The following is a 21,084-nucleotide window of genomic DNA, read 5'->3' on the forward strand; positions in this document are numbered from 1 at the left end:
CACTGAAGAATGACCTGCAAAACAATCGTCAGATGTGGCCCGACCATGGGGGTCGAGAGTCCACCTCCGATGGCTAAGTCAGTTGATGAACTGATCACAAAGGTTTTGCTTGAGTATAGAGTAGAAGTATGAATACGAATATTGGGAATACGATTCAGTTACCTTTCTTGTACGTAGGTCATGTCTTATATAGTGTTTACCTTCTAATTTCCTTCGTTGGATTTATTTGAGCCTTTTTCGGATTACCGTCCGATCTCAACGATTAGATCCGTTAGAGATAGATCAGTTCGTTGATGAGATAATGGATAACTTCCTCCACTAGCACGATCATAGCGCAGCAGTTATCCGAGTAAGCACGATCATTTGTTCCCGTAAGTGTCGTTAACCATCTCTTTGACAATTCGTCCACTCCGAGAATTGCGGATTCGGGCGTACTTGTTGACTGAGTCAGGTTTCTTCCTCAGCAAGTTACCTTCAAACTCGGCCCGTTCAAATGCGAGTCGGTTCATTTCTTCTCGACCGGGGTCGGGGGTCAAACCATGGGCGGACCCGATTCGACTATGATTTTTCCCGTATCACGAGCCCCCCCAGGCCAAGCGTTCGGGTAACTCCGAAGGCCTGGTTTGAACTGGACCCGACTATCAAATGAGGATTTTGAATGATCAAATGTCGAATCACATTTAATGTTGCTGCCTCGCTTTTTCTCGAGTTTCGTGAACGTCTTCCTCTTTCCAGGGGGTGACGACACATGTCTGCTGCAACCGAAATCATCATTGCTTATGAAATCAAAACGACGGTTTCTCAAAATGTCTGTACTGATTCGATTTGTTCAAACTTTTTCGAAACGTCTCCCGATCACGATCGTCGATTATAAATTATCCTAGTCGTACATGTTCTTGATGGTTTGCGTGCTTAAAAGTTGTTCATTGTCTTCGCCTGTTTCATTCTCTTTGTCTGGGGTTCGAAACTTCGTCGTCTTCCTTGTGCCCCAATAGTCTTCTCGCTTTCACGCTCCCTGCTTTGGTGAACAAGTAAGTTCATTGACTCTTTTGTATCCTTTATTTGTCTTGCTCATTCCTTCTGCTTTCGTCTCCAGTTTCTTCTCTATCGAAAACCAGAATCAGATTTCCCTAGTGATAAGAAGTGTTAGGACTTCTGATGAAGGTCCTTCTGAACATAGCGCCGGTAAGGGCGACTCAAGGCGTGAGGCTTCTGTCTCTGTCCCAGTCGAACAGTCAGATAGTGACAAGCGAACTTTGACCGCCATTTGGGGTGAGTTCAAAGAAGTGAGTCAAAAGAAGAAAGTAGAGAAAGATATTGTAATTCCATCCTTGACTCTTGATTCTGGACCGTCTAGAGCTCCTAAGACGGCTGCCAAGGCCTCTCGACAATTTAAGCAACCTAGCAAACCCAAGGAGTAACCTAGCTCCGTTCCTTCCACCCTCACCGAAGTTGAACTCCCTTCGGCAGTTGAACGTTTTGAAAAAGTGGTTGAAACCAACACCTCTTTGTCCAACTAAGAGGGGTGGTAAGTGATATTTACCCTTTTTTTTTGTACAACCGAATGTCCACGTTTAATCAAATAACAATGAGAGACAGCGTGATGAATTGGTGTTGTATTCAAAAGATGTCCAATTACAAACCGTTAGAGTGTGTATTATGAATTTGACCAATATATATATATAGGATTGATGTTGCATTCAAAAGAAGCCCAAAATGTAATTGACTATTCCAGTATATTGGATGGCCGTATATTTTGGGTTCAAATATAGTATAATGATTATCTCTCTTAAGTTGCAATAATATTTTCTTTTCTTTTTTGGTGCAAAGGGGCTTTATTAAGTCGGGGATGGGGATATTAATATGCCTCAGCGAGAGTCGAACCCACGACTTTTTCACTAAGAGGTGTTGGTTTCAATCACTAGACCAGCTCTGTGTTGGCAATATTTTCTTTTAGTAGGTGGTCCAAATTAGATTGCACTTGAAATTAGATCAATATTCTTAACAAAAAAAAAAAAGAAAAAAGAAGGGGAAAATAACATCAATATTCAAGGTAATTGTAAGCGAGTACTTTTTCATTGTTAAGAAAGAAAAATGAGTTATTTATATTTGAATCATTATCATTGTGGATGTAGTTATAGTACATTGGTGGTAACCCTATAAGTAGAGGTAGTAAGTCCAATAAGGTCTTGAGTTCAAACTTCCGTTCCTCGACACCTTGCCTCAACAAAAAAAATAAAAAGTTAGATTGTTGCCATTCCTCATTACAATTCTCGGCCTTTCAAGACCTAACAATCTGGTCAGCTCCATCTATGATTCTCAATATATTGTTCAAAAGAAGGGAGAAACCTTTGAGATGTTTTGAGAACCCCCCCCCCAAAAAAAAAAAAATCAAATTGCGGAGCTAATTTTGTGTATTTAGAATTAATCAGTATTGCTGACTATTGTTTAATTATTTTGAATTGGATTATGGCTTTTATTAACATTTTTCTTTTCTCTCCATCATACCAATTACTAGTTTTTTTTCGTCATACAAATATGTAGCAAATCTCAGAGAACGATTGAGGATTAGGTTTTCCCAGAGCTGTATACAACAACACATCAAGGTATTTGTCCAAAATTGAGGGATTCAAATTTATAAATTATTAAACCTTTGAACGTAAATTTAAAATTATCTATTTTACATATATATATATATATATATATATATATATATATATATATATATATATATATATATATATATATATATATATATATATATATATATATATATATATATATATATATATATATATATATATATATATATCTCACTCTTTTGGTTTCCACATGTTTAGATCAAATTGTGATTACATAATTCAAATTTAATGGTAGAATAGATGCAAGAGTATTTTGGTCATAAAAAAGTGATAATTTGTTCTTAATTAATCGTTTTGGATACCACAAGGGTTGCGGATGCAAAGTGTCATTTATTTGAACTAAAAATGACTTGGACCAAACCCCCGGGGGTCTAAATGAAAATTATCCTTCTTTAATACTTTGGAGACAACACTGTAAAATTAAATCCAAAATTTGCATAGATTCATTAAAAACACCCTAAGTAATGACAATACAAGGTCATGAAGCGTAACTTCTTTGGGAACCATTGAAGACATAACACAACAGAATCTTCTCTTTAGTTGCCGACGAAGAATGAAACAAAATCTCTTGTTGCCACAAGGATCTTCTCCTCCAATATCCTTATTCACTGGCTCAATGGAACTATATATTCGCTACTTCGTGTACGAGATATTTGTTTTCATGTACCATGGGCTGGCCATGTGTGAAGGTGGGAAATAGGGGACTGTAGGAGTGAAGAGGATATGGACTCTTAAGATATATGTATCACGTATCGTATCCGTCAGATGATTCTAAGAGATGTAATAAACTAGTCAACATATTTTGGTGAAATCTACCAATGCTTGTCCTTAGAAAAGAGACGCACATATCTTATCAATTGTATTCAATGAGAGTATGTGTTAGCTATTATTATATCATGGGAGAATGTCCTAAATGGACTGATTTTGAAGAAGCTTTACCTGATCAGATGTTTTTTAAAAGTTATATCCAAATGGATTCTATTTTTGATTAAGGGCCTGTTTGGTTACTTGAGTATGTAGATTTAAAAAATTTAGAGATTTCAAATCTATAGACTTCAAATCTCTAGAGTCATGGTTTGTAAAATTAACTGTTTGGTTAGTTTGAATTTTTGGAATGAAATTTCTAGATTTATCCTAAAAAAATATTTTTTGAATTATGGTTCAAATCTTTAACGCTTTGATAGTATGGGTGAAATCTCTGGATTTCACCCTCTCATACCCATAAATCTACAGATTCACGTTTTTAGTGTAAAAATGTGAATCTCTAGATTTCATGAATCTAGAGATTCACACAACCAAACAGGTAAAAATCTCCCATTTGTGAATCCAGAGATTTCAAATCTCTGGATTCGCGTAACCAAACAGGCCCTAAAAGAATTACCAGATTCTCAAATTTTGTGAGAATTTTTTCTGCTCAATCAATATTCTACTATAAACTACCCAAATTACCCTCAAGTAAGAAATGACATTTGATAACAATTATATCAAATTATATCATTTATTAGTCAACCCCATAGTATAAACTCCCAAATTCAATGAAATAAAATAAATAAAAAGAAATAGAAAAAAAAAATGAAAGAGTAGTTAGTGAGAAATTAATATGAACACAATTTAAGAGTAGATTATGAAAAAAAAATAATTACTGAAAAATCTCAAACTTGAAGTTGTCTAACTATTTTAGGAATTGAATTAAAAAAATAAAATAAGTAAAAATTACTTTGAGGATAATTTAGGCTGTCCATAGTAGAATATTAGTTGGGCGGAAAATTTTATCACAAAGTTTAAGATTTAGTAATTTCTTTTTAAAATAGAATCTATTTGAATAAAAAAAAATTTAAAGCCTTCTTATTTAGTAAATCTTTTTCAAAACCACATCTAGAAAATTTCATAAGGAGATAGTTTATGCCATGCTTGTTGGCTCCTTTTTCTATTTAAGTGATGGAAGCATGCATGTAAAGATTTCCTGATTAAAAATATTGAAGTATGTTGCAACATGCAACATGCTCCAAAAGCATGCTTGTTGGCTCCTTTTTAGCTTAAATGATGGAGGCAGGCATGTAAAGACTGATTAAAAATATCGAGGTGTGTGGCAACATGCTCCACCCACTTTGTGATGCTAAAAAAAATAATAAGAACCTTGGGAAGTGATATGGTCGACTTGAAATAGACTGATGATAAGCATGCATTTATCATTATTTATTTGATTTAATTTCTCATACTTAGTTAATTAAAAGAGAGCTAATTAATTATTTTTCTATATTTTTCAGGAAAAATGTGATTTTGGTTATTAGAGATAATATGGAGTAAAGTTGGCAAATATATTAGATATTGGTGGATTTTAAATCATGGCATTCAATCTTGCTGCCCAATAAATCATGAAATGTGAGATCTTAGCCAATTGGAAACAAGCGGAGGTCTAAGGAACAAAATTGGTAATAAATCTGAAAATCGGGTAAACAGACATACTTTCAATATTTTGGGCATATCTCTGTTGTATGAGCTCGGATTGTAGTGATTCAAGATGCTATAGAACGATATTGAAAATATCTACAATTTTCTTGTTTTGAGTTTTTTCAAAATCGGAACTAATAAAGGTCGAATTGACGGGTAAAGAGAGGGGATTCATTGTGTGTGGGAGACATAAAAGGGAAGCTAGCCTCAAAGAAGAGGGGAGACAGCGAACACGGATCTTGGCTCTTATCTCTCTCATTGCTCAAGAAGAAGACCACATCTCTCTCTCTCTCTCTCTCTATGTTTCATCTTTATTTGTCTTATGAACTTTGTGATAATGAGTAGTTAGTTCTTCTTCTTTGGGATGTAGATGAACCATGTTTATTTCATTAATTTGATTGTTCTATATCTTCTAGTTGATTGTGTTTGAGTTTGGGCAAAGTTGTTCTATAGCTCAGCAAACTAAGCGTGCCAAGCTTCGGCGAAGGACGATAGTTTTGCGAAGATAAGGCATATATATCTAGGAAGACCATCCCTAATTTGCTTTGAAGTGTAGAGTTATATCGGTTAGGGAAAAGCATTGGGGATTCGAAATCCCAAAGATCTTCAGGTATTCATAGTTAAAGTTTTTGCATTAATTAATAACTGACCAGGGTCGACCATGAATGAACCAGACTGGTTAAAACCTAGTCGAACATGGGTGAACCAAGTAACATGAAGTACGCATTAAGTAATGTACGTTGGAAGAATTAAAACCAACTCTCCCTTAACTTTCGAATAAGATTTTGGTGTAACATGGAGTTGGGATTAGTCATAGAGTTTTGGTCCAACTCAATCACCATTATATCAAGGATGTCCTAAATCTAATGATCAACACTTGTTTGATCACAATATCAAGGTAACTTCCTAAAACCTATATAAACCTAGCACTCAGCCATAATTACGCACTCATTGAGTACTCCACCTAGCATTCAAAGCGCTACAACTTGTGTTCTACTTCTAAGCTTGTGTGCATTCACTAACTTGTTCGTCGGAGGCATTCCTCAACCAATCAAGTTGAGCACGTTTTTGCAAGCCGCCGGTTATGCACCGATCAACAAGATTTTTGAGCAAAAATTTTTGGCATCGTCTGTGGAAACTTAATCAAGAAGCCATGGTGGTACTCGGACTCATATCGCAAGGTGAAGTCAATTGAATGATCTTGAAGGACCACAGAACCAACCCGTGGATCCATATCTAGTTGTCGAAAGCAGACTCTTTCGAGCAATGATGCCCTTGCTGGTCCATCCAACCAGTTTGTAACGATCAATCAGTTTAATGAAATGAATTAGAATTGGCATCCGTCAACAAGTAATTCCACAAGGTCAAAGCCAACAGGGAAACCCTTGCTTCCTAATGGAAGGCAGGATAATAGAGCATCGAAGCAACGAGATGGTTGAGCACCTTTGCTCAATCAAGCTGTACAACATCTGAAAGAAATCTTAACAAAAGAAAAGGAAAGGTTGGTGATCCAACCCAACCAGCACGTGGGACAATGCCCATACATACTGAGGACCCTCCCCCCAAAGGAAGTAAATATTGAAGATCATGAAAGTAGTCATCCTTTGGCCGACCACCGTGAAGGAATGGGCGACCATGATGTTCTGGGTAGAGAAGCTGCTTATGTGATAAGCGGTTTGAGGAACTAGATGAAAAACTGAAAAAGTTGAAAGATGCAGGAAAGGATGACCTATATTCAGCGTTAAAAGATGACCTATTTGTTCAAGCTATCTCAAAAGCAAAGATTGTAAAGGACTTCAAGTTCCCTACCTTTACCATGTTTGACGGGACTAAGTGTCCTAAACAGCATATCATGCACTACAAATCAATGATGTCCTCATACAAGCATAGTCAAGTAGCTTTGTGCCGAATCATTCCAGCTTCACTAACTGAGGCAACATCCCAATGGTATTTAGGGTTGAAGGACAGATCTCAGATTTTGACCAGCTCGGTCAAGTGTTTCTATCGCGCTTCCACAGCGGGTAAAAACAAATAAGAGAGAAGGCATCCTATTCTTAGTTTGGCGAGGTTGATCAGAATCAATCGAAGACTTCCTCCAGAGATTCAACGACCTGACCATTCAAATTGAAAATTTGGATAAGAAGATAGCTAATAGCTTTCCAAGGAATTACTCATGATCGCTTGCTTGAGAATCTCAGGCAAGACATGCCCTAGACTTATGTAGACTTGCTCGACCGCTGCCACAACTAGGCATTGATATTTGAAATGATCGAATCTAGAAGGAAAGACCATGCACAAAGACAAAAGCTAATAAAGGCGAGCCTCAACAGAATAAGAGTTTGGCTAGAATTGGTAAGCCAGAGCCTCAAAAGGAATCTCCGGAAGGAGCATTCACTCCTATAAACACAAGCCGATCATAAATCTTGATGCAGATCAAGAGTCAAGGCCTTCTCGAATGGCTAAGCAGACTTTAATCTACACCAGAAGAGAGAGACAAAAGTAAGTATGGTGACTTTCATAAAGATCATGGCCATTGAACTAGCAATTGCAGGCAATTGAGGCAGAGATCAAGAAACTTATCTCGCAAGGACATCTAAATAAGTATCTCCAAACAAAATAAGAAGTAGTTCGGTCCCCTAACACAGATAAAAAAACAGTGAGGTCAACCAGTGGAGAAAGACACCGAAGTCCTAGAAGAGGTCAACCAAGGTCTAGAAGCTGAGACAATCAAAGTTTATCATACCCATTAATTTTTCAACCAAACTGGGAAGCCCATAAATAATCGTCCAACAAGGTTGCTCTTGGAGCATATCATCACTTACATGATCCAGAGACTAGACAAGAGATACTCGGTCATGGAATTCGAGCAATCTCAAAAAATACTATCAATAATGCATTTCAATTTATACTTCAGTTCTTTCCTTAAACAATTTTGATTCAATATCAGTAGAGGGTTTAGCCCTGATTTTGTTTTGACAATTAGAAACAAAAGCATTAATGCAAATCTTTTGCTTTTTGAGCAATTTATACTCTTGCTTTTTGAGCAATTCCTTATAGCTTCTGGGAAAGTTACCCAGAATCCTATATATATATATCCAAGTTACCTGCTCGGGGGAAAAAGCTGAGTTATATGCCTGAAACGAACAGGAAAAACCATGCCAACTTGGGAACATAATTTTTTGATCGACCAGGAAGGTGGTCGAGAAAGCAAGTACAACTAAAGGAACTTCTCTAACAAGGTTGCAAAAAAAGTGAATATTGTGCTCAACCAAGGTCAAGGTCTATTAAGGAATTTTACAATTAAATAAAGTATGGTCGACCAAGGGCAAGATCGATCAATAAAAATAGCTCATCCAACAGAAGCATTAGCATAAATCTTTTGCTTTTTGAGAAATTTAAACTTTTGCTTTTTTTGACCAATTTAATCTTTCGCTTTTTGAGCCAATTTTGGATTCGCTTTAGCATCGATGCAATTTTTTTCTTTTTGAGCAAGTCTTTTCAAGATAGTTTGGGCACCGGAATGCTACTCAACCATAACAATGATTATGCTCGACCAGCACCGGAATGATTCTGCTCGACCAAAGCAATGACTGTGCTTAACCCAAACAGCAATTCGCTAATTAGCATCAAGTGATCCACTTATTAGCATGAATTCAAATTTCGCTTTTTGAGCAAGTCAAGTAATCAGTCACTGCTTAGCATTAACATCAAATTTTGCTTTCTGAGGATTACTTTATAAAGATGAGAGAATTCTTCATTCTTGGAATTCAATAAAACATCTAGGAAAGATATCTTGAGTCGCTAAAATTTTGAGTTACCATGCTCAGCCGCAAGAGAATAACGAAGAAGGTAAAAAATACCAAGTCAACTTGGAACGAAAGAAGTGTTAGACCAAAACCACTTTTTTAGAACAATTGATCAGGCACTGGAATGATTTTGCTCGACCAAAACAATGACTGCAGACATACTTTTCCTCTGGTTCGAGCACTAGAATGATTCTGCTCGACCAGAACAATGGTTATTCTGCTCTATCAGAACAATAGTTCAAGCACTAAAAGGGTATAACAAAGTTCAAAACACATAATACTGGTTCGAGAAAAAGAGTGTTTCGAATGGCAGAAAAAATGCCTCGAGCAACAATGTTTCGAATAGCATAGATGATCCTTGAACTCCAGATGTTCCAAACTGAAATTCAGAAGCTCTGAACATTGGTTCAAGCACTAAAAGGATCGAACAAAATTCAAAACCCACCAACAAGGCACAAATGCTATAGGTTGGTAAAAATTCGCACATTGGAGATCTTGCATTGACAAAAATGAAAATTGAAGGGTGGTTCCTAGAAAGATTAAACTTCAAAACGACGCTCTTGTGCACACTGGTTTTCCAAACACGTGAAGGAAAAATGGAGGCAGAAGAAAAAATAAGAGGGGTTTTAAACCCGTCAAATGCTCATCTGACGGATTAGGTAAAATCCTTTGGATGACTCTGATTAGATGTGTCACATCCACCCAGCCGGTATCCATTCACCCGAATACCCGGGGGAGTGATCCACAACCCAACAGATCAGGTCTCAGACAATCGCCAACCATTCCACAAAATAGCCCAATCATGAGCAAGAATAAATCAATGTTATAAATATTAATAAAGAATATATCAAGTAACAAGGATCTCAAAGGGATCTCAAAACCAAATAAGAGTGCAGAAGTGATGACAAAACTAAAGTAATCAACCAGAAAGGATAAAGTAAAGTATATAAAACTCCTAAGGGTTACATCAAGTACGTTTCCTTAATTAAAATATAATTTTAAAACTCGAAAATCTCCGTGTTATGAACGGTATAAATCAACTCATGAGTCAAACTAATTCTAGGACGCGCAGTCGAGACACGAACATTCTTCACTATGAAAGTCATAGTCCCCAAAATCTTGTACACCGTACGGATCGGTCACCAGTGTCTTATATTCTTTTTTGTGCCATCTGGATCTACAACAAACTCTAAAACAACAAATTCCCCGAAGGGTGAGCTCAAAAGAACTTAACAAGGAGTTCACAAACAAATAACCAATATCACAGTCTAAATCAATACATCATATAGTGCATCATGATATGAAATGGAATCCAACAATGCAACTATACTCTAATGGATGCTAGTCTTTATATGGTAGACACGCATTAAGGTAGAACACCAGCCTCCTCTAAGTAGGTCTTGTCACTTTGATCTCTCACGGGTTGATTATCGGTCTTGAGATTCCGAGTAAGGGCTTAAGGCATCCCTCTCGAACTATCACCATGGCGGGGTTTAGGTCAGCACTCTCTCAACACACCATAGTATGAGTACTGGCATGTGTCAAGGTCATACCTAGCCTAATGTAAGTCAACTACTCAGTCACATCATCCTAAGTTCAAATACCTCCCTCATGCATCTCACACTCTTGGTTTAGTATCCTCCCCTACTAGAGTCAACGTATTTTATGGCTCCAACAAACTCGGACTACGCCTTCCCTTAATCCAATTGGTCATCCCCATATCTGAATGTAGAAGAACAAGGAACCAGTTCGTATTGCCCATTTTCTACAAAATTGAACCGACAAACGTGCGAAACCAGACTGGGGAATATGCAAAGGCCTTCAATGAGGAACACCCAAACAAATTCAACCAACAAATAGTGCAAGAGTGGCGAGATATTCTGCAAGAGATAGGCAAATTGGATGGACGGCATTTAAAGGAAGGCTTGTAAGTACAATACTTCCATTTTGTTAAATTGTATATATTTCTCCTATATGAATTCATAATAAGGTTGGTCAAAATTAACAGACATGGGATTTGGATTGATGAATGAAGAATAATCAAGGTTTAGAGTTATCCAAGAAAGAATTTTAGGACTAAGAGACAAAAATATGTGAAATATTGTTTATAATTTTTCTTTACCCTATTTGCTATTCTTTTTGCTCTTTGTGAAGAATTTTGATGAAAAAATAATACCAAGATTGAATGACATAATGGAATTTGCATACTATACATCAATTCACATAATTCACTTCTGATTTTCTTTTATATTGAATACTTCTTTTTATTATTTTCCTTATAAAGGTTATTCACCACCCTATGTATTTATCATGGTCTTGTTTGAATTATACAGGCATGAAGGGGCTTTAGTAAAAGAAATTGTTACAATAGTTTCCAATGAATTGAACAAGAGACTTGTGCATGTTGCCGACAACCTAGTTGGAATCAAATCTCATATAGAAAAAGTGGTGGAACTATTAGAGATTACATCTAAGGTCACAAAAATTGTGGGGATCTATGGTTTTGGTGGAATTGGGAAGACAACCATTGCCAGGGCTGTCTGGAATAAAGTTCTTACTGAATTTGAAGAATATGCATTCATTGAAGATGTTCGAGAGAATGTTAAAAAATTTGGGATTCCCTATCTACAAAACAAGCTTATCAAAACTATCCTAAAAGACGGGATTTCAGATATTATTGATGTGGATAGTGGAATTAAAGTGATCAAGCAAAGATTATGTGAAAAGAAAGTTCTGCTCATTCTTGATGATGTGGATAAAGATAGTCACATAGAGTCTTTAATTGGAGATGGTGGATGGTTTGATACTGGAAGCAGGATCATTATCACAAGTAGGGATAAGGATATTTTAACTTCCCGAAAAGCTGAGATTTATGAGCCCGGTGTAATGAATTTTGATGATTCTCTCAAACTTTTTTGCCATTATGCATTTAAAGGGACCAGCCACTAGGAGATTATTTGAATCTTTCAAAAGCAATGGTAGAAATTATTGGAGGGCTTCCCTTAGCTCTTAAAGTTATAGGTTCATCTTTATTCTTAAAGAATAAATTAGTATGGGAAGACACATTGAAGGAGTTGCAAAAGTTTCCCAACAGTAATGTTATAAAAAGATTGGAAGTAAGTTACGATGGATTAGAAAATCCAGATGAGCAACAAATGTTTCTTGATACTGCATGTTTCTTTATCGGCATGAAAATAAACGTTGTGTGCTACATATGGGAAAGTTGTGGTTTTTCCCCTCATAAAGGACTTGATAGTCTTTGTGCAAAGTCTTTGATAACGATTGATGAAAATGATGAACTGAGGATGCATGATGTGCTCCGAGATCTTGGAAGATGCATTGTTCATCGAGAGAGTACAAAGCCGGAGGAACGTAGTCGAATATGGTCTAAAGAGGAAGTCTTGGATGTAATTGTCGGACAGAAGGTATGTATTCAATGTAAATTGTTATCTTTGTGATGATTATGCAAATCAATATTGAGGGCTTTACTAATTTTGGGGGTGGGGCTTTTTAGAATAATTTAACTTTAACATTTAAATTGAAGGTCATTTCTTTGGCAGGGAACAAACAAGTGTTTAGGACTCACTATTGACTTCAAATGTGGATCAAATGATGAATGTTCGATCATTAAGGGCCTTGATGCAATGGCTGAATTAAGATTACTCAAACTTGGTGGTACACAAATCTTGGGTGAGTGTAGAAATTCCTTTTCAGAATTGAGATGGCTTAGTTGGAAAGGATGCGATGACAACTCTTCTTCAAAACTAAGACAACTTAGTTGGAGAGGATTTTTTACATGATTTGCACTAAGAAACTTTTGTCCAAGAAAACTAGTTGTTCTTGATCTATCATATAGTCAGATCACTGAGGGTTGGATTGGTTGGGAATATATCAAGGTTTCTCTCTCCCACTCTTTTCTATTTAATTTTTTGAATTTTCAAGCAAGCATTTAAAGAAAAAGCAATTTTGAATTTTCCTTCTGTCAATTACTATTTTGCAGATCGCACAAAAACTGAAAGTTCTAAAACTCGAGTCTTGCAGCATGCTATGTGGCACTCCTGACTTCTCAGGAAATCCACTTTTTCTGTGAGTTGACATCTCTTGAGACACTCAATCTATTTGGGTGTTGCTCTTTGAACATGGTACCAGATAATTTGGATCAAATGACATCCTTGAAAACGTTGGACATAAGTTGCAACTGCAAGGTCCTAAGTCTTCCATCAAGCTTGACTAGAGTTAGTTTTTGTGATTGTAGTTCGCTTCAAGATATTCCTAATCTTCCCCCACGTTTGACCACCCTAAAATTCAGTGGGTGTGGCTCATTTAAAAACATAATGTTAGATTCCCTCTCAAGTTTGACCACCCTAGAATTCAAGGTGTGCGACTCACTTCAAAACATAATGTTAGATTCCCTCTCAAGTCTGACCACCCTAGAATTCAGGGTGTGCAACTCACTTCAAAACACAATGTTAGGTTCCCTTTCAAGTTTGACCACCCTAAAATTCAGTGGGTGCAAGTCACTTCAAAACACAATGTTAGATTCCCTTTCAAGTTTGACCACCCTAGAATTCAGTGAGTGCCCCTTACTTGAAAACATAATGTTAGGTTCCCTTTCAAGTTTGACCAGATTGTCAGTTGGACGTTGCTATTCAGTTAGACACGTATCAGATCTTCCGTCAAGTTTGAGAAGCCTAAATGTTTTCCTTTGCCCTTCATTGGTAAAGCTATCGATTGCATCAGGAGGACGCTAGAGAAATCTAGAGACATTAAAGCTTGTTCGTTGCAGCATTCTGGAAGAGATCGAAGGTGCTGACGAAGAATTGGAGTCTTTGGAGCAGTTTGAAATTTACGACTGTGCGTCATTGAAAAAGTTACCGAAATTGAGTTCTTCCAAAAAACTACTGTGCATAAACATCTCTACTACTGACATCTCAAGTTTTGAAGGTGAAGGGATGGATTTTCTTGAGGAGTTGAAGATAGAGTATTGCAAATTGCTCAAGAAAATGCCATACATGAGGGACTCGAAACGGCTGAGGGAGCTACACATTGAGTTCTGCCAAGAATTAACCGAGATTGAGCGCCTTGAGGGCTATGACTCTTTACAAAAATTATACATTGAGGCCCCATCATTGAGAATGTTACCGGATGATATCTCAACTTTGAAGAACCTGAGGAATTTAGATATCTTTAATTGTTGCTCGATGGAAGTATTACCCGATCTTTCTAACTTAAAAGAGCTGAGGGAATTGCAAACTTATAGGTGCGACAAGTTATCGGAGATTCGAGGGCCTGACAGATTGGAGTCCTTGCAAGCACTAGATCTGAGATTTTGCAAGAATTTGGAAATATTACCGGATCTTTCAAACTTGAAGGAGTTGCGGACTATATGGATTATAGCATGTCACAAGTTACCTAAAATTCCTGGCCTCGACGGATTGAAGTGCTTGGAAGATTTTAAAATATGTTATTGTGACAATCTAATTGAGATTGATGGTCTTGAAAGATTAAAAAGCTTAAAAACTCTGCGCATTAAGCGGTGCCACTCCTTGAAAAGCTTACCAAAAAGCTTGAAGAACTTGAAGACGGTATCTATTGAAGGATGCAAGCATCTACCCAATATTGGATGTCCAAGAAGGTAAAATAACAGTTCGTCTGTTATTCTTTGTTTTGGGCAATCAATTTGCATTGTATTCCTTTTGATTTTTGGTAAGGATTTGCCTTATATCAGGCACGTACATGTTTTTCAAAAGAAAAACTCCCCATTTATAGATTAAGTTTGTAGGCTCTACCTGTTTCCATGTATAAAAATATTTTTTAAAAAAGGGGGGAAAATGAAAATTTTCAATGTCAAAAAAAGATGGGGCGCCACCCCAGTTCATGCTTATGCTAGAATGAATGAGGAGTATTAGAGCAAGGCAAAATGGTTTTATGACAAATCTACTACATAAATTGGAGTTTTGTGAAGACAACATCAAATTTCTGCAAGGTGATACTAATAAGTTTTGCATGGCTTTATTCCACTTAGAATCTTGCATCTCACACTTTAGTTCATTGACAGAAAATGAAGGAACAGAAATATTTGAAATGAAAAGTCTCCAAACTGTCTTGATGTTGGTGAAGCTGCAAATGATGACAACTCTGGTTTTCATGAATCCTATAATGTAAATGGGCATCTTCCAAACTTCCCGAGGTATACAATTCTAATCAAGGTTATTCCCTCTAGTCCTACTTTTTGATATATAAGGTTAGGATGCTCCCATGAAATCTCATGACATATAAATTGTACAGGGGAAGAAATGAGGGAACAGAAATAACGTACTCAATGTGAGGAACGACAGATCGAAATGCATAAGGTTGTTCTAGTTGATTTTAGGCTACATCTTGGGGATGTTTCTTCTATTCATTTTGTTTTTTTAGTATATTTTTACAAGTGCCAATATAAATTACTGGTGTTTATTCTTGTCTAAACAGCAAATTTCCTGAAATAATACCAACTTGTGAGGGGGAGTAATCTATTCATTGTTAGGGAGGTATATGAAGTGTTAACTTCCAAGTAATTGAGACAGCACCTGCTGAATATTGTGTTGTTGCACTAGACACAGAAATCTTCTGTGAGAGGGAACCTATCAAACAATAGAACGAAGAGTTACTAAATGAGGTTAGCCTTTCTCCAAATTTGAGTTGTTTCTTAACCCTTTTTTGTGGCTCTATATTAAGATCACAGTATAATGGTTTTACTTCTTCCTTATTTTTTTTAAAATCAAGCTTGTTCCTATGTATTTGTTTGAAGTTGAAGTGAAGATTGTTATTAGTGATGTACCTAATCTTCTAGAAAATTTAACTATTGGTTTCTAGTTTTCTTGTCTTCCTGTCTAGCATTATGTGTGTTTGTCATACAGTGTGTTGAATTTTGAATCATATTTTCAAAACCAGACCATTCATCAGGCCTGTTTAGTTTAAGAGAAATTACACCAAAACCTTGTGTTTTCTGTTGAATAAACAATTTTCCCAATACTTTCAACATTATACCTCGAGTAAATACCGAGAATTCTCCAAACAGAGTAGGAGAGTGGTGTTTCAGTTCAATTAAAATTGTTGAGGGTACCAAAGTAAAAAATGGAATAGATTCTGGAGACCCTATCTAAGTAGAGAGTAGTATTTTGATTGAGTCAAGTATGAACCTGGTTTTAGTATGATTTACAAATTACAACGCTATGGATGATGGATTATATTCAAATGGATTTGATTAAATGACCAAAGTGATATCACCAGCCTCTGTTATGCTCCTTATTATGTACTGTAACTACATTTTTGTTATATTTTTTCTGTTTTTCTTTTTCGATGTTGGCTTTCTACAATAATTGGGAATTAAGGATGATTCAATACATTGTGATTTTCCTGTAGGTATTGGGAGGAACTCCAACTAGAGGCACCCATGCTCAATTGTTTAGAATTGAAGTTCCACTGATTAACAGGTAATCTCATCACCTCCATGTGAATTGTTAAATAACAAGCTCTCAATTCATTTCAGAAGTTAAACATGTTTTCTTCTTGACCTTCTACATTGTCGTTTTCACTTTTCCCCTTCAGTGTCCCTGAAATCACTCCTTATCTGCTGGTGTATATACATACAGGTCTTCAGGCACACAGCAGACTTACCTGGAAGGGAAGCCACAATCAAACTTCAATACCAATTCCACTTTCTCCATAAATGATCTAATATTTTAACTGTTTGCAATGAGCCACTGCCACATGAGGAGATGACAACAGGCAAGGCTGCATTGTGGCATCATCTTTCACTTAAAAGGAGAGAATGAGTGAGGAATCGTCTTTGAATTTCCGAGCTGATAACTGATCCGGACCAATTTAGAGTAAGAAAGAAATCATCTTCAAGTTTATGAGCTACCCCAGCAATTTCTTGGCTGCTCAAATATGTGGATCACTGTAGATGGGGATCTCGTGAATGAGCTTTCTCCACGTCAAAATATATATTTCCAGCCAGGACAGTTCTTCCTCTCATTGAAAGAACAGATGTGTTCCTTTCTTTCTAAATGAGTACACAGAGAATCCAAAAACAATGTGTGCCATAACCTCTGGATGAGCTTTTTGATAAGCTTTTTGAAGTTCTGATGTCTATTTCCTCTCAAACTCCCTGCATTGAAATGCTGTTTATGTCTGGCATTTGTAGAAAAAAAGATGCTAGACACTTGTGACCAATATGAATTGAGTAGAAATTAGTTTGGGCCAACTACTCTTTGAAACAATGAGCAATGGACTTCCCTTTAAATTTGTACATCATCCAGCCACTGTAATATATGGAGTTGAGCACCAGCAATGAAGACTCAGCTTATAACATATGGAGTTGAGTCTAAGCAATGAAGATTGAGCTAAGTTACTAAACAACTGTAACTACTAGTTGTTTATACCAGAATTCTCATATTGAATTCAAGATCGATTTTGCTTACCATCTTCATAGTTAAGAGTTTTTTACAGGTGACCCACTAATCCTGTAGGCACTCAACTTTAGTGCCAAAAATTACTGGTGGTCCACTTCAAAAATTACAAGTTACCCATAGTTTGGGTTTGATTTTGTTGAGTCATTAATATTTTGAATGTGAAATGACCATAACGTCTTTCGGTGTAGTGAATTGACTGAGTTACCCTCCCCTACCCAACACTTAGGTGGGTGAAGGGAGAATCTTCTTCCTACACCTAGCCGAAAAGTACCCACCACCGTTGGTTGTCAGTGACCACTGCCCCCACCTTCTCCCTTCCTCCTGCTGGAAATCCCCACCATCATCATCTTTCATCCTCTAAAGGTAGAGAGGAAAACTCTAACCTAATCTCATGTCCTCTTTCATTTTCAAAGTGGAGCAAACTGCAGAAATTGTTGTAGGAATTAAAGTGGAAGGTGGAATCAAACCCTAGCAAGATTTGAGGATCAAAAAATTTCAGGTACTATCCTTACTGTGTTAAGGTCAATGTCTTCAATTCTCTGATTGTTCCCATAACTAATTATAAAGTTGTTTAGGCATTTTAAAATATCAGAGGAAAATGAGAGATAAGAGTTCACTTTGTTTTAGAATCCCATATGGAATTTTTTAAGAGGAAAGTAAAAGAGTCAATAGAGGGTAAGTACAGAGAACAGGTAGATATTTTTCCTTTCCTTTTCTATGTATGTTCTTGGCATTACTTAGTAAACTTGGAGAATGTACATATCAAAATGCAAGAACTCACCCCATCTAAAATTCAAGAGGGTGGAAGTGGGTAAGTGTTGGCCATCAGGAGTGGGCTCTTGGAGGCTTCACAACATGGGCTAAGCTACCTTCTCCCAGTCAGTGATCCAACTTATCTTGCAGCAGGAACTTCCCCTCCCCTTTAGTCTCTCAAATGTTTTGTCAGATGTAAAGCATTAATACTATTAAGTAATGTTGAAGACTGGGAGAAATCCCAGCTTGTGTTTGAAGGACACAACACAAGTTTTCTTTATATTAATAATTTATCTCATATAGAACAAATTAAATCTTCTTAGTGTGGGAATACTACAGGAAAATAAAGGATCTCACCAAATCTACCCTAAAGAAGGAAGCCTCAAATATCTACTTTTTACTAAATTTGTCTTACAATACTGTCTCAAATTGGAGCACATATATTTATTAATTATGCCCAACTTAGCAATGATATTTACTGAATATTTTCACACTTAAGCTCTTTGTAAGCACATTAGATGACCGTTGATTATCTGAGGCAACAAACGTAATCTAAACTAGCTTAATCTCAAACTTTTTGTCAACAGAACTTGTAGAGTCCTTCGAGGGCAGACTTGGACCCATCTACACTAATTTGTACACCATTCAATCTGTTGCAGTCTTTATGGTTGTACCCATCACGAACTGCTAAGCTTGCAACTTGATTGATAATGATATGATGGTCATTTTCTGAAACATGGGTCAAAATGAAGCTCTGTGAAACACAAGCCAAAGACGCATCGAAACTACAAGTCTCTACCATCTAAAGGGATGAACGACGAAACTTAATTAAAAGAAGAAGTCTACAAGTCTCCTTCTAATTTGATTGATCATCTCCATTGTCTTCACCGAAGGTGGTTAATTTACTACCATAACCATCTTACAATTTAAACTTGAAAGAAAACCACCATAAACGAATACATAACTACTACATAATTTGCTAACTCCTATTAACAACTACAACTTCCATAACTTCTAACTTACTGGTCATGGCTATGTAATAACCGAAACTCTCAAGTTTTCTGTAACCTCATTTGGTGTATCATTTAATTTGTTCTAAGCCTTCAGCAATATTCTTGATGATAGGCTCTAGCTGATCCAAATGGAGAGTTTGTTGCTTATTACTTCTTGTGGAGAATATTTTCATACGATAAGTCCAATTAGTTTTTGATATATAAATATGACTATACATGATTATACAGAAAATAATCTGATAGCATTTCGCTTGTATTATTTTTTTTTAAGTGAAAAGAATTTCGCATGTATTAATGTATTATCATTTCTTGTTAGAGTACGAGATTCATATTTTCCATTTGACCTTGGACTTGAGAGATCCTATTAATTACAATACTATATCAACTGTATTAATCAATCAAATGATGATATTCTGTAAACGATATATAGGCGAGAAATAGTTTCAGATCGTTTAACGATCAAGAATATGCTTGAACATGAAATCTTCTACCATTTTTTGGAGAATATCAAATGAAATCTCCCACTTCACGATGGGAGCGTGGTTTTTGCAGTTGTTGCTAGTTAGATGGATGCCAACGTTCTTGCTTGTGAGCTAAAGGGTATTAGGTGTGGATTGAAGGAAGCCTGGGCTTGTGGATATAGGAAGGTTGAGCTTCTGACTGACTCTCTTAATTCTGTCCGAATTTTGGTGGGGGTCTGGAGCATTCTTTGGCATGTTATTGAGCTTTTTGATGACATTCATACGGTAAGAGAGGAGTTTTAGTGCCTTATTGTCCACAACGTTAGGGAAACCAAGAGGTGTGTTGATCTGCAAGCAGAGATGATACCAGTGAATCAAGAGCTCCAGTTGAATTTTTCTTTTTTTTTCTTTTTTTGTTGATACAAGCAAATAAAATAATTACAGAGAACAAACACAGATCTTCATGGTACATTGCCTCCCAACCGTTCATGAGATTTGAGTACATTGTTTGATTTGCTAGAGTGACAAACCAATTCTTTGTTTCTCCTTCTGGAATGGTTAGAGCCTAGCTGCAATAGTTTCTTTGGCTAAAGATAGCAGTTCCTCAGCTACCTCCATTGGCTAAAGTGACTTAGAAGTCTGCTAGTATTGTAATATGTTGTCTAGCATGGTCTAGATCTTGGTCACTCATAAATTGTGGCCTCTAGCATATTTGAATCCTTCTAGAAAGCCTCAAATGATCAATTTTAAGTGGTTATCCGTTGTGAACCGATCAACCACACAATTGTGGATTGTACCATGCACAACGGTTGGATGTTGATGGCCTTCCATTTTCTCTTCAGGCCTGTGTGCTAGAAAAGAGACGGGAAGGAAATTTTATAGTTTGTGGTTTGTTTTTCTCTTATATTTAGTATTTTTTTTTGGTAATATTATATTTAATATTTAATATATTGTATTCTCACCCTTGTTTCAATAACAACAATAACAAAAAAATAGTAAACTTTTCTTTTTTTCTACTCATGTTAGTCTTTGATTTCTCAAAATTTTTACTGATGTTTTTCCTTTGTATTTATTTTAGTAGATAATCTAGAAAAAAAGTATTTACATATCTCAAGTAAATAGTTTTTATAAAAATAATAAAACAAATCCATAAGAGTAACTTAAACAGACAATTTTATCAAACGGATAATAATCGAAAAGGGATATACCACATGCGCATCTTATTAGTAATTAGATGAATTTGAATACCTCAAAACAAATACGAATGTGAATTCAAAAACATATTTCCGTTATTTATTTACAATCCTAAATAAAAGCTCGAAATTTGGTTGGTCTTGAAATTACATCAATATTAGGGGTAACTCAAGAAGGTTATCTTTTTCCATCAAAAAAAAAAAAAAAACCCAATATCACCAACGACCATAATGGATATCAATACGACACAAATGATGAAAACAACCTTCGTGGCGAATCTGATACACCCTCACCCATGGAATTGGAGT

The 21,084-nt window shown here is 36.3% G+C and overlaps 1 protein-coding gene and 1 long non-coding RNA gene across 2 annotated transcripts; both read left to right on the forward strand.

Moving 5' to 3' along the window:
- The first annotated feature begins 11,209 nt into the window (after positions 1–11,209).
- On the forward strand, positions 11,210–11,848 carry LOC149006043 (disease resistance protein RUN1-like). Its single transcript, XM_089136029.1, has one exon. It carries the CDS (start codon positions 11,210–11,212, stop codon positions 11,846–11,848), a length of 639 nt encoding a protein of 212 aa, XP_088992155.1.
- A 3,625-nt stretch (positions 11,849–15,473) lies between these two features.
- On the forward strand, positions 15,474–16,755 carry LOC149006044 (uncharacterized). Its single transcript, XR_016175471.1, has 3 exons — positions 15,474–15,557; positions 16,304–16,374; positions 16,534–16,755. It is a non-coding gene; the product is annotated as an uncharacterized LOC149006044 (long non-coding RNA).
- Positions 16,756–21,084: the final 4,329 nt, after the last annotated feature.

The sequence above is a fragment of the Hakea prostrata genome, chromosome 9 (assembly GCF_041222555.1).
Source record: "Hakea prostrata isolate BN-2017 chromosome 9, UWA_Hpros_2, whole genome shotgun sequence".
Taxonomy (NCBI): domain Eukaryota; kingdom Viridiplantae; phylum Streptophyta; class Magnoliopsida; order Proteales; family Proteaceae; genus Hakea; species Hakea prostrata.

Coding starts and splice junctions, on each gene's coding strand:
- LOC149006043 (XM_089136029.1), top strand. CDS start 11,210: ATGGTCTTGTTTGAATTATACAGGCATGAAGGGGCTTTAGTAAAAGAA.